This window comes from Erpetoichthys calabaricus, chromosome 6 (genome assembly GCF_900747795.2).
Source record: "Erpetoichthys calabaricus chromosome 6, fErpCal1.3, whole genome shotgun sequence".
NCBI lineage: Eukaryota > Metazoa > Chordata > Cladistia > Polypteriformes > Polypteridae > Erpetoichthys > Erpetoichthys calabaricus.
The window spans coordinates 2,630,162-2,644,624 of NC_041399.2; the positions used below are offsets into that span (position 1 = coordinate 2,630,162).

Consider the following 14,463-nt stretch of genomic DNA (forward strand, 5'->3'; position numbering starts at 1 on the left):
TTAACGTACTTTATTAAGGAGAAGATTGAGCAACACCTGGCAAGGACAGGAGTTATTAGGAACAGTCAGCGTGGGCTCAGAAGAGGGAGGTCGTGTTTTACTAACAGGCTGGAATTCTAGGAGGAGAAACAAAAGAATACGACCAGAGAGGAGCAGATGAGATTATTGAGGTGGACTTTCAGAAAGCATTTGATGAGGTGCCACCTGAGAGGGTGGGCATCAAACTACAAGAAGTGGCAGTTCAGGGTGGGGGTGGGTGCAGAATTGGCTCAGACACAGGGAGCAGAGGGTGATGGTGTGAGGAACCTTATCAGAATTAGGTGATGTTAAGAGTGGTGACCAGCAGGGGGCAGTGCAGGGGCTGCTGCTATTTTTAATAAATATAAATGATTTCTGTTCTTTATTTCGCCTTATACAATTCTTGTATTAGGTATTTGTTAGTTTTCGCATACCCCTTGGGGTCAGAGCACAGGGTCAGCCATTGTACAGTACCCCTGGAGCAATTACAGGTTAAGGGTCTTGCTCAAGGGCCCAGCAAAGTAGGATCTCTTTTGGCAGTGACGGGGACTCGAACCGGCAACCTTCGGGATACCAGCGCAGCTCCTTACCCTCAGAGCCACCACTCCGCCCAAATAGATAGGAATATGAAGAACAAGCTGGTGAAGTCTGCAGATGATACCAAGAGAGGTGGATTAGCAGATAATCGAGAATCCATTGAATCATCACAGAGGGACTTGGATAGCAGACAGGCTTGGACAGATTTGTGGCAGATGAAATTAGATTAGATTAGATTAGATTAGATTAGATTAGATTAGATTAGATAGATAGATAGATAGATAGATAGATAGATAGATAGATAGATAGATAGATAGATAGATAGATAGATAGATAGATAGATAGATAGATAGATAGATAGATAGATAGATAGATAGATAGATAGATAGATAGATAGATACTTTATTGATCCCAAAGGGAAATTCACATGATGTCATTTTGATGTCAGTAAATGTAAAGAATTACACATAGGAGGTCAAAATGTGAGGTCTGAATACACAATGGGCGGTCTGAACATCGAGAGTCCACCTTATGAGAAGGATTTAGAATATTCAGAAGCCATTAAGAAGGTGTGAGGGATGGCCGGCCATTTACCCCGGCCAATACCCCCAGGCCGCTAGATGGAGCCCTCCCTGTAGCATGGAAGTGCCCTGAAGACCAGCAGGGAATTATGGACAATGGAGTTTTTATTCCCAACCCTGCTGGACACCGTGGGGCCCACCAGAGAATGCTGCAGGGAGGCTCAAGGACTCTTATGTACCCTATAACCCGGAAGTGCGTCATGATCACATGACAAGAAGAAACGACGTGCTTCCGGGTTGAGGAAAAGGACTTTTACCCTAACCCGGAAGTCATAAGGACTTGTGGATTGTTGGACAGGAACACCTCCGGGTCAGGGGGTATAAAAGGATGATGGGAAATCCCAGAGGTTGAGCTGAGCTGCGTGGAAGGGTGGCAACGCGTCTGGGAGTGGAGGATTGGTTATTGTTTATTGATTATAGTTATTGTTTATGAGTATTGTTGAGAGGAGGGTGCTTTGTGCACTTATAATTATAATAAATATTAATATTTGGACTTTTATCTGGTGTCTGACGTCTGGTCTGAGGGTTCAAGGGGTCACGGAGACCTTAAACTGTCACAGAAGGTTACCAGAATGTCAGGTTATATAGCGCCTTGATGTGTGCAGTACAAGTCCCAGGAGGTTCTGCTCAAGCTTTATAACACACTGGTGAGGCCTCATCTGGAGTCCAGGGTACAGACTACAAAAAGGACATAGCAGCACTAGAGGTGGTCCAGAGAACAACAACTAGTGAATGAGGGGATGAGTTATGAGGAAAAGATTAAAAGAGCTGAGCCTAATGATGGCATTAACTTTAGGTCTTGTTAGGTCTCAATACACAATGGGAGGTCTGAAAATTGAGAGTCCACCTTATGAGGATTTAGGAGTCTTATTGTACTCTAAGCTATCGACTTCCAGACAGTGTTCAGAAGCCATTGTCATGAATGCCAAGCCAAGAATGACAGACACTTGATAGTGTGGTAGACAGTAAGACTTTAGGGACTTTCAAAACTCGACTTAGGACCGGAGAGCTTTGTTGGGCTGAATGGCCTGTTCTCGTCCACATTGTTCTAATGTTCTAATCTATTTGAGCAAAGGTACACAAGGGAGCTGGCAAGGTGGGTCGTCACAACGAGTCACAGACATCCAAAAATTACAGCAGGCTGCCATGACCAATCTGACCCCAGGTGAACGATCGACATGGAAATGAGATCTGAAAGGAGCCGTCAGACTGAAGCCAAGATCGAAAACTCTAAAGATCTGGAATCGGCGAAACTTCACACATGTCGAGGCCCAAACCTGAAATCATTCCCTAAAGGTGTTTGTGAAAATGAGTTCTCACAAATCTTTGTTTTATTATGAGCAGTGTTACCAGCAGCCATTCACACGTGCGCTTCATCAGAGGTCATCCACCTGAAGTGAATCGTGTTTGGGCCCGGCCAGTACTTGGGTGGATGAGAGACCATTTAGGAAAAATGAGGGCTGCTGCTGGGTGAGGTGCTGGTGAGGCCAGCAGTAAATTCAGTTCTGTACTCTCCTCTACCACCAAGCTTCACTTTGGCAGCAGCCTTACTCAAGTATACGGGTGGCCGCCCCAAACCTTTTTCCTGTGCCAAGGCGTTTCATTTCACAAAGTGCACTTCCAGAGAGGTCATCCACCTGACGTTAAGCATGTTCAAGTCCGGCCGGTAAGAAGACCATCTAGTAAAAAGCTTAGGTTGTTGCTGGAAAAGGTGTTGGTGAGGCCAGCAGGGGGCATTTACCCTGTGGTTGGTATGTGGACCCCAATGCCTCACAGCAGTGACGGGGACAATGGGCTGTAAAAACTGGCACATCTTTTGGATGACACATAAAACCGAAGTCTCTGTGGTCACTAAAGATCCCTGGGCATCCTATGTAAAGAGTAGGGTGAATCCTGATGTCCTGCTAAATTGCCCTCCACGGCATGGTCATAGTGGCCCCCCAATCATTCCCAATCTCTAACTGTCTCTCTCTCTCTCTCTTGTCACCCCTTCACCACCTAACAGCTAACATGTGGTGAGTGGACTGGCACAGAAATGGCTGCAGTCACATCATCCAGGTGGATGCTACATATTAGTGGGCATTGAAGTGGCGCTGTGTAAAGTGCTACAAGTAGTGAGAAAAGCGCTCTCTCTCTATTGTAATAAAAAAATCCCGCAACGAGACTTTTTGGAATGAAGTCCTGCGAGACGGAGACATTTAATATGAGATCTTTTCAAGTCACGTCATACTTACAACTATTTTCAAACAAGACCACCGTCCTCTCACCTCTCAGTCATGTGAATGTTTTTGGCAGACACACTTCCTGCGCTCTCAGCTCTTATTAGTTTTATCAGGACAATAATTTGATACGTTCTAGATCACACGTCAAAGACAAAGCGAAGAAGAAAGAGCAGTGCGTCAAAAACAGACCCAAAAATGTTGGAGAGAAAAGAATGCAAACAAGAACAATAATAATCTATGAGCAAATTCAGAAAATAAGGAAAGTAATAATCAGCCCGGAGGAGTGGAACTGAAAACCTCGCCGGTCCGTTCAGGGTCAGAAGTAAAAGACAAAGCAGAACTTCATAAAGACGTTTGAAAAACGTTGGCGCAATACACACACAGAGCAGGTCAGAGATTAGGAAAGCAGTGGAATTCAAACATTCGAGAAAGAAACGATATTCACTCACGGCCAGTTATACGTGGCGTTGTCACGATGAAAGTCCAAACACAGAATCAAAATTCAATGCGATCTTAAAGAAAAGTTAATTCCAAAGATTGTTTTTACTGAAGTTTTAAAGTAAAAGTGAAAATAGTGCATAAGTAACAATTCCCATGAAAATAACAATCTCTTAAAACTGTATATCTGGTTAACCAAACCCAGAACCCCCAAGTAGAATCTGAATAATAATAATAATAATGTTTGGACTTCATTCGTCCTGACTCCTGCTTTTTAGACTTACAGATTTATTCAGCAGTGTTTCTGCTCATAATTTGTGCTTACTGTTATTTTTAACGATATGACAGAGTGACACTGGCACACTGACATTTTGTGGGAACTTTGGACATTTTGCAGTTGTGCAGTTACTTTTTATAGTCAGATGATGCATGCCCTGTGATGTCACAATTAGAATATTAGAACAATCGGGACGAGGACAGGCCATTCTGCCCAACGAAGCTCGCCAGTCCTATCCACTTATTTCTTCCAAAAAAAATATCAAGTCGAGTTTTGAAAGTCCCTAAAGTCTTACTGTCCACCATACTACTTGGTCGCTTATTCCAAGTGTTTATTGTTCTTTGTGTAAAGAAAAACTTCCTAATGTTTGTGCAACATTCACCCTTCACAAGTTTCCAACTGTGTCCCCGTGTTCTTGTTGAACTCATTTTAAAGTCACCGTCTCGATCCACTGGACTAATTCCCTTCATAATTTTAAACACTTCACTCAGGTCTCCTCTTAATCTCCTTTTTCTTAAACTGTAAAGGCTCAGCTCTTTTAATCTTTCCTCATAACACATCCCCTGTAGTCCTGGAATCAGCCCAATTATTGACTTGTCCAAGTGTGCAAACAGCCTTGTGATTGGATTCTTTATTTCCATTTTCTTAGTGCCTCTTTAACGTCTTTGGGTCACTCTCTACCTCGTTTAAGGGGTATCAACACCAAAGGAATTTGTTTTTGATGTTCATTTTGAGATCCAATTCTTCTTAAGAAAGTTACTTATCTGTCAAGTCACGACACCACTTTGTTTTGCTTGTGGGCGTCGCCTTATTCTTGCGATGGCATTCATGGTTGCCATGGTGATGGGACCCACAATTCTCTGGGTTGGTGCTACTTGTGACAGACACTTCCATATAAAATCACCACCTCCTTGGTGTTGTATTTGTGATTGGATAAACCTTGTTAAAATACAATTGGACTGGACTGCCAATACTGATGCTCTGTGTAAGAGAGGACAGAGCCGACTATACTTCCTTAGAAGGCTGGCGTCCTTCAACATCTGCAATAAGATGCTGCAGATGTTCTATCAGACAGTTGTGGCGAGCGCCCTCTTCTACGCAGTGGTGTGCTGGGGAGGCAGCATAAAGAAGAAGGACGCCTCACTCCTGGACAAACTGGTGAGGAAGGCAGGCTCTATTGTAGGCACGGAGCAGGACAGTTTGACATCTGTGGCAGAGCGACGGGAGCTGAGCAGAAGGCCTTGAAGGGTGGTCTTTTCTCGGGCATGACATCACTAGAAACATCTTTGCACGACACTTTAGTGGTCAAGGTTTACAGACTGGCTGTCCATTTTAATGTTACCCTCTCGTCAGCCTATTTTTTTGATTTCTAAACTTTAGGCTGACCAAAAAAAAAAAACGTCCCAGGAGCCAAATCAGGGTGGTTAGCAGGGAGCAGATTTTTGTCTACCGGAGGTATGGATGCCCCCCGCTGGCACTGGAACTCATGTAATGTGGGTCTGGCACAGCGGGAGTTCAGCCTCAGTTACAGGACACAACAGGCTAGCAGTGAGTGGCCACAAGATTTGAACACACTAGAGCAGTGATGTGGTGGTGCTAATAGAGTTTGAAACTGCAACTCCCAGCAGTCCCTGCAGTGGCTCTGATTGGTCTTCTGCTGAGGGTGCAGGGGCTGTTGGGGTCAAAGGAAGTCAGCGTGGCTTTTAAAAAGGGGCCGGTGGGAAAAGGGAAGAGAGAAGCATTTTGTGTTTCTGTCTGCAGTTTCTGTCTGTCTGCCTTCCGTTGTGACCCCCGTACTTAGCCATGTTTTCCTGGATCGTTTCGTGGTTGGGATCTGCATTGTCTGCTGTCTGCCTGTTACGCGAGGACTGTATGTGGATTTACGGCCATCCTGTGAAGAAAGGAGCGCTCCTCAAATGGTCCACCCATGTTCACCATTTCAGGATCTACCGGTAGGACTGTCTTTACATTCCCCTAAAACGTGCGGATCTCTGGACTATCCATCTTCATCTTTACATTTCATCCGTTGCCGAGTTTATAGTTGAGTGTTTATTGTTGTGATTTGTTGTTTTTAATGTATAATCGCCATAAAGGGACTGGGGTGGGGTCGTTGTTTTCATTTATTATTGTTACTACATTCTTCATTTGCTGTTTCATTTCTGTTGGGTTTTTATTTCCGTTTGTGAGTGTGTGAAAGTCCCGCCAAGGATGGGGGCATCCCTGGAATCTCCACTAAAAAAATAAATAAATAAATCGCCGTCTCCTCGACGGTGTGAATCTTAGCGGTAACGGACTGCTACACATTTTGGCGAGCCAGGTAGAAGTCGAACCTCCAATCTTCTGATCCACAGTCAGACACGTTATCCATGTGTAGCGGTCCGGTGCCGCTAAGATTCACACCGTCGAGGAGACGGCGATTTAATTATTTATTTTTTTAGTGGAGATTCCAGGGATGCCCCCAGTCGTGGCCCGGCCTTCACGCACTCATACGGACGAACTACAGCAGTGATTCTTAACCTCTTTTGAGTCACGGACCCCGTTAAGAATCTGATGAAAGCTATGGACCCCCTTCCCCAGAAACATTCACATAAGCACGCCTTGTACTTTATTTACCGAGAGTTGATTGTCTCATATTATATATATATACTAGCAAAATACCCGTGCTTCGCAGCGGAGTAGTGTGTTAAAGAGGTTATGTAAACATATATATATACATATACATATATACATATATATACATATCTACATATACACATATCTACATATACATATATATACATACATATACACATCCACATATACATATATATACAGTACATATACAAATTTACATATCTACATATATATATACATATAGCAAAATACCCGCGCTTCGCAGCGGAGAAGTAGTGTGTTAAAGAGGTTATGAAAAAGAAAAGGAAACATTTTAAAAAAAACGTAACATGATTGTCAATGTAATTGTGTTGTCATTGTTATGAGTGTTGCTGTCATACATATATATATATATATATATATATATATATATATATATATATATATATATACATATATACACACAGACACACAAACATATATATACATATACATATATATGCATATCTACATATACACATATATATATACACATCCACATATATACATATATATATATATATACACATATCAACATATATATACACATACATATACACACATACACACACACATATACATATATACATATACACATACATATATACACATACATTCACATAAATACAGTATATATATATATACACACATACATACATACATACATACATACATATATATATATATATACACACACACAGACACATATATATATATACATACATTGGAACCTCGGTTCACGACCATAATTCGTTCCAAACCTCTGGTTGTAAACCAATTTGGTCGTGAACCGAAGCAATTTCCCCCATAGGATTACATGTAAATACAATTAATCCGTTCCAGACCGTACGAACTGTATGTAAAGATTTTTTAAGCACAAATAAAATTAATTACACCATAGAATACACAGTGTAATAGTAAACTAATGTAAAAACATTGAATAACACTGACACAAAAACCCAGGCTCCTTCCTCAGCTGCACACACAGGATCTCTCTCTCAGCAGCACATGAGCTCTCTCTCTCTCTGTGACATTGCAGCAGTTCGGCTGTAGCCTTACAATCCGATCTTTGTATAAACGCTTTTTTTTTTTTTTAAATGAGTTTTAAGCACAGGGGAAAAGAAAGGAACATTTGAACAAATCCGAACTTTATTTAAAAGCCAACCAAGACAGTAACGTTTTAGGAGTTCAGGCTAATAGCATTACAACCCGATTGCATTAAACATGCTTTTTAAATGAGTTTTAAGCACATGGAAAAAAATAAACATTTGAAAAAAAGAGAAAAGTAACATTGCAACACTTTCTTCTCACCATTCTTCACTTGCTTAGAAGCCATGGTTAACTGCAAAAGCACACGAAATACTGTAGAGCACAAAGAGTTCACAGGTAAAGCACGCACTCTGACTGAGAACAATGAACAGGGAGAGGCTGAACACGTGCTTAAATACAGTAATCGGTGCATACGAACCATAAGGGAAATGAAATAGAGCACAAAGACTTCACAGTGAAAGCACGCACGCACGGAGAACAATGCAACACGTGCGGCAAACAAACCGAAAGGGAAACTGGCTTGTTCGCAAGCGTTACCTGGTAGGTAACCACCCATACAATCAGATTGTGATTCAGACTACGAATGCCGTGAATGTAATTACCCTGATCTACATGCTGTCAAATAAACGAACCACACGCCGTGGCGCAATGTTAGGGGCTTCGTCTCTAGTGCTGACGTCCGAGGTTCGATTCCTGTAAGGGAGTGCAGTGAGTGTGTACGCCTGATGAGCCAAGAATTAGGGCGAAACACGTGTCGCGTACTCTTTGAATTATTTGACAGTAAACTATTTTCAACCATTCTATGATCTGCTTCTCACAACTGAAGGCACCGTAGTGAATGTTAGCTGACTTGCTAACACATATATATATACATATCTATATATATATATATAAACTTGTATCTTGCGAATATGGTATTGCAAACGGCAGCGGGAGCGTTTCTATAAACTTAATTTAAACTTACGGTTTACACCGTGCTTTGTTTCCGCAGTAGCGAAGTGATCACTCCTGCTGCGTTTAGTCAGTTCACGTTAGCCGCTCTCTTGTGTGATGTTGTGATGTCCACGGCTTTATTTAATGTTAGCTAAGACCTGGCACTTCAAAGTTTCTCGCTACAGCAATTTTAACTCCTTTACAAAGTGATCCAAATGTCGTTTATACCTCATGTCTTCTCATTAAAGTTGTATCTCGCGAATACTTAATTTAAACTTACGGTTTACACCGTGCTTCGCTTCTTATTGTTTCGCTGCCTTCTCACTTGTGTAATGAATGTTTTCTTCAGCACTCTTTGGGGCTCTTCCTTGTTTTGTACGTACTGCGTTCACAGTCAGTTCACGTGATTACGTGGGAAGCGTGATGACACAATACGCAACTCCGCCTCCCACGGCCAGTGAGCTGCAGTCCATTACAGCATATGGACAAAAAAGAGGTTCCAGTTATGACCGTTACGCTTTGAATTTCGAAATGAAACCTGCCTAACTTTTGTAAGTAAGCTGTAAGGAATGAGCCTGCCAAATTTCAGCCTTCCACCTACACGGGAAGTTGGAGAATTAGTGATGAGTCAGTCAGTCAGTGAGGGCTTTGCCTTTTATTAGTATATATATATGACAAACACAAAGTGTTGTTGAACTTTAAAGTAAACAACTAAAACAAAACACTCTGTTTTTATACACAAAAAGTGAATAATTATGAAATGCAGTCCTCTTGTGCAAATTCAAACACATCTACTACTCCTACTACAACGTTTTCTACTACCATTACTACTACATCTCCTCTAAATCAGCAGTGCCGGGCTGTATAACATTTGAAGATAAATGTTCACTTTTATCTGACCCTCACGGACCCCCAGAAACCCATCTATAGGGGTCCATGGACCTCAGGTTAAGAACCCCTGCACTAGAGAGGGAATACTGAGCACTTGCCTTTTGCCAGGTCTTCCTCCTCTTTTTTGGTGGCTACTGTTGTGGGGTCCTTGGCCACTAAAGCAGGACTTGCTTTTGCCTTTTCTGCTGCCTGGGGAGTAAAAAATAAAAAATAAATAAATCAATCAAATGAAGCAGCGGCCTAAGAGTGTCGATTACAGAGCAGCCACTTTCATCAAAGGAAGTGGGCATTTCATTCAAACGTCAGGCTGCTTCGCTCTTTCCATGCCAGGCGTCACCCAGTGTCACCTCCGACACACATTACGAGGCTGGACGTTTACTCTTCTGGGGCCTCGTCTATAAAACTTTACAGGTTTGTGCAAAAAAAAAAAAACAGGAAAATGCATACGTCAAATAAATAAATCAATCAATCCGATTTATACGCCCTCAGTTCTTGGAGAAAATAGCAAAATCCTGTTGGTTAGCTCCACAAACACCTGTACAAATCACCCCAAACAGTTTAGAAATTCAATAAGAAACCTCACCTGAGAGCCCACCAGCGGAAATGACACCCCTTGCTCTCGGAGATTCTTTATCATCGCCGATATCAAACTGAGCTGCGGATCGTTCTTGAACTCTTCGGCCCACTCCACCATAAGAGCCTTTAACTTTTCACATACTTTAGGGTGACCCTGCAATAAAACCAAAAAAAGAGAAAAGCCATTCAAGTAACATAAACGTCTCAGTACGGGCAGGCAGGAGGGCACAAATCAGGGACCCTCTCAGTACGGGTAGGCAGGAGGGCACAGCTGTATAATCTAATCCATCCATCCATCCATCCATTTTCCAACCCACTGAATCCAAGCACAAGGTCACGGGGGTCGGCTGGAGCTAATCCCAGCCAACACAGGGCACAAGGCAGGGAACCAATCCCGGGCAGGGTGCCAACCCACCGCAGGACACACACACACACACACCCACACACCAAGCACACACTAGGGCCAATTTACAATCGCCAATCCACCTAACCTGCATATCTTTGGACTGTGGGAGGAAACCGGAGCGCCCGGAGGAAACCCACGCAGACACGGGGAGAACATGCAAACTCCACGCAGGGTGGACCCGGGAAGTGAACCCAGGTCCCCTAACTGCGAGGCAACAGCGCTACCACTGCGCCACCGTGCCGCCCATAATCTAATCCCCCCCTTCAAAATATTCCCTTTTTTTTGCTTTACAGCTTTAAATGAAAACACACAAACTAATATTTTTTCCATCTTTACTTACTCAATGCAATCTCTAACATCCATGTGAAAGACATCACAGCAACAGTTCAGAAAATTTTTAAAAAATCAAAAACAAGAAATCCTGAAATGAATAACGGACCCCCCCGAACTCCATCAGGTGTCAGTGCCCACCATTTCCATTGCGGTTACTGGCTTCCTTCCACCTGTGATCATTGTAATGAGTGTGATTAGTGAAGCTGTTCCTGGTCCATTCATTCCCTTGCTTGGTAGTGCCACTGACAGCAAACAACTGACTATGGGTGGCAAGACACTTTCAGAAGATCTCAGGAATAGAGTTGTGGACAGACATAAGGCAGAAGATGGAGACAAAAAACATCTCAAAGGCTTTCTCAATACCAAAGAGCCCAGTAAAGTCCATCATAAAGAAGTGTTTGGTATGATTAGGACCCTCCAAACTAGATGGAAGAGCAAGTAGAAAACTGGTGAGAGAAGCCAATGGCCACTTTGATGGAGTTACAGGATTTGATGGCAAAGAGTGGTTATTAATGGTGTGCATGTGACAACAATTTCACAATTGTGACTTGTTCGGGAGGGTCACAAGGAAAAAGCCACTTGTCAAGAAAGGCCACATTAAGGCTCATTTGAGCTTTCCCAAAATGCACCTTGAAGATTCTGATGCCAAGTGGAAAAAGGTCTTATGGTCAGATGAGACCAAAATCAAACTATTTGGCCTTAATACCAGACAGTCCACCAATGCAGCTCACCATCCACAACACACCAAACCGACAGTAAAGCATGGAGGGGGCAGCATCCTGTTGTGGGGGGCCTGGGGCTCTCGTTAGGGTAGAAGGAAAAATGGATGGGGCAAACTCCTGTCAAATTCTTGAGGAAAACCTGCTACCCTCTGCCAGAAAGTTGAAGATGGGCAGAATATTCAGCTTTCAACACGACAACGACCTAAAGCACACAGCAAAATGGACCACACAGTGGCTGAAGGAGAAAAAAGTGAATGTCCTGGTGTGGCCAGTCAGAGCCCAGAGCTAAATCACACTGAAAATCTGTGGAAAGATTTGAAGATAGCAGACCACCAACACTCACCATCTAATATGAGCGGACCTGAACAGTTAAACTGTAAAGAAAAGTGAGGGGCAAATATTACACAATCAAGGTGTGGAAAGCTGATAGAGAAGAATCAACAGACTCAAGGCTGTCATTAAAGCAAAAGGGGGGTCAACAAAATGACATTAGGGGGGTCCTTTATTAATCTCAGTATTTCTTGTTTTTGATTTTTTATCATTCTTCTGAACTGTAGCTGTGATATCTTCACTTGGATGTTAGAGGTGGCATTGAGTAAGTAAAGCTGGGAAAAAATATTAGTGTGTGTCTTTACATTTAAGGCTGTAAAGCAAAACAAATGGGAACATTTAGAAGGGGTATATCTATCTATCTATCTATCTATCTATCTATCTATCTATCTATCTATCTATCTATCTATCTATCTATCTATCTATCTATCTATCTATCTATCTATCTATCTATCTATCTCTCTCTCTCTCTCTCTCTTATATAGTGCCTTTCATATCTATCTATCATATAGTGCCTTTCCTACTTATATAACACTTTGCACTCATTCACAACCTTACCTGGGGTTTCCATAGCAACAGTAAACAAACATGGTAATCACAGGTAATACCAACAACAATCCAAAGTCACAGACATTAAAGGGCGCAGGCTCTCCCATGAGTGACTCTCCTGTTTGACTGACACTGACAATGAGTGGACGGTGACGCCGCAGCACCCCTTAGCCTGTTCAGTTGACTCGGCCCCCCCCATTGACCCACCTTATTTAAGACGTTGCTGACTTCACTGGCGAAGTCCCTCGAACACACTTCTAGGTGAAAGATTTTGCCACAGTTGGACACACAGGCACCTAAAAGCTTGGAAAGAGAGAAATGCTCATTAGAGTGGCTACAATGTCTTTTCACATTATATACTGGGACTAAATTCTGTCATACATTCTGAGTCTGCTTCATTTTAGTGTCTTCATAGCCAATCGTCTTTCTTCTAAAGCAGCTCACAGCTGATAACAGCGGTGGCCATTTTATGCTTCAAGAGTGCGACCAAAGCAAGTCACACAGGCCACCTGTGGAGTCGGTGACAGTGAATGAGCCCACAACGTTGAGGTCTGCAGGCCACCAGGGGGTGAACTTAAGTCCCGCTCCCATGATCCTGATGCTTACTGCTCTGCATTTATTGATTTATTTGACCAGGGGTCTCAGTTCATGGTGGCTGTTGCAAGTGTTCATTCCTTCTACTTTGTTAAATTTTTTTAGTAAATTGTTATTAGATGTGTTAAGTCAATACAGCATAAACAAGAAACAGGAGATAGTTTTGATTTTATTAACAACAGAAAAAGGAAAAAAAAATACCACAATAGCCCAAGCCAAGAGCCAGGGGTATCCTGCATGAGTCCAGATATCCCAGTATTGACTGGTTAAACCAAATCCAGAGGATGCCCTCCCCAGTTCATCACACCAACAACTACCTGCAGAGGGATGACGCTGAAGAGTTTTGGTTTCTGGTCGTCGTCATCACAGTGCTGCGTATTGGACGCCACACTGTACCTAACGGATCCTTCATATTGGCCTTTATCATATCAGTGGGCTTACATTCTTAAGTGACCCTAAAGCTGCAGTAGTGTGGGTTTCCCATTCCTCCCAGTTAGGTACTGCAATTTCTCCCATTCCTGTTAGTATGTCAGGGTACTGAGGTGTCCATCGACATCCGAATGTGGGCGCTGCCAGTCTGTCGCCACATCAGGGTACGTCAGACCTGCTGAGCTCGTCGCCGATTGACGGGACTGAAGATCACCAGGCTTGTCCAATGCAGCAACTGTGTGACGACTTTCCACCCCAGTTCTCGCCCAACCCTTTCCGTTCCACCCAATAGCATGCTGCCTGACAGTGCCGGTGCTGTGTGATAGGCCAACGGGTACGGCGAGAGCAGCTACAATTGTCTTTTTCCTTTCTGACGTGGTACATAAAACATGCGGCACCTCTTCTGTTGGGACTCCCATAACACTTGTTATTCCTTTTATATCTGGTACTGTCAGGCTCCTGACCCTACGACTAAAGACAACGTCAAACCTGCTCGAGGGGCAAGTCGCGGCCTAGCTGGGCATGTCAGACTACACGACTGGTCTCCATGGGCCTCAGACTCGCTAACATTATATCAATAAGGACAACGACTGAAAATCACTGGGAAAGTCGTGTAATGTAACGGGTCCTCCCTCATTTCACGTCTTTTAATTGTGTAGGTGGCCACTGATCTGCCGGCTATTTGGTCTTTCATGATCTTAGCAGCCATCACTGGGAGGAGGAGGAGGAGCAGAAATGAGACAGAAAAGGAGGCAAGTGAAGGTGTGTGCTTCGTCATCACGGGACTCCAATACATTGAGACGGCTGTGTGCCTCCAAGAGCGGAGAAGACTTCATTGTGGCGGGGGGGTCTTAAAAACCTGGGCTGGATAACCCGCATCTGTCATACCAGGACCGCTAAGGGAATAGGAGGAAGGATTCACCATGTTGTTATTGTGACGGTGCCA

General features: G+C 43.2%; 1 protein-coding gene across 1 annotated transcript in view; it reads right to left on the reverse strand.

The window, feature by feature from the left end:
- The window catches only part of stam (signal transducing adaptor molecule (SH3 domain and ITAM motif) 1), a 73,543-nt gene that overhangs the window by 28,892 nt on the left and 30,188 nt on the right, over positions 1-14,463 (reverse strand). Inside the window, exons 4-6 of the mRNA XM_028803359.2 lie at positions 12,702-12,797; positions 10,162-10,308; positions 9,677-9,767 (exon numbers count right to left, since the gene is read on the reverse strand). Of these exons, the coding sequence (XP_028659192.1) occupies positions 9,677-9,767; positions 10,162-10,308; positions 12,702-12,797 (334 nt within the window). The remainder of the gene's footprint in view (positions 1-9,676; positions 9,768-10,161; positions 10,309-12,701; positions 12,798-14,463) is intronic.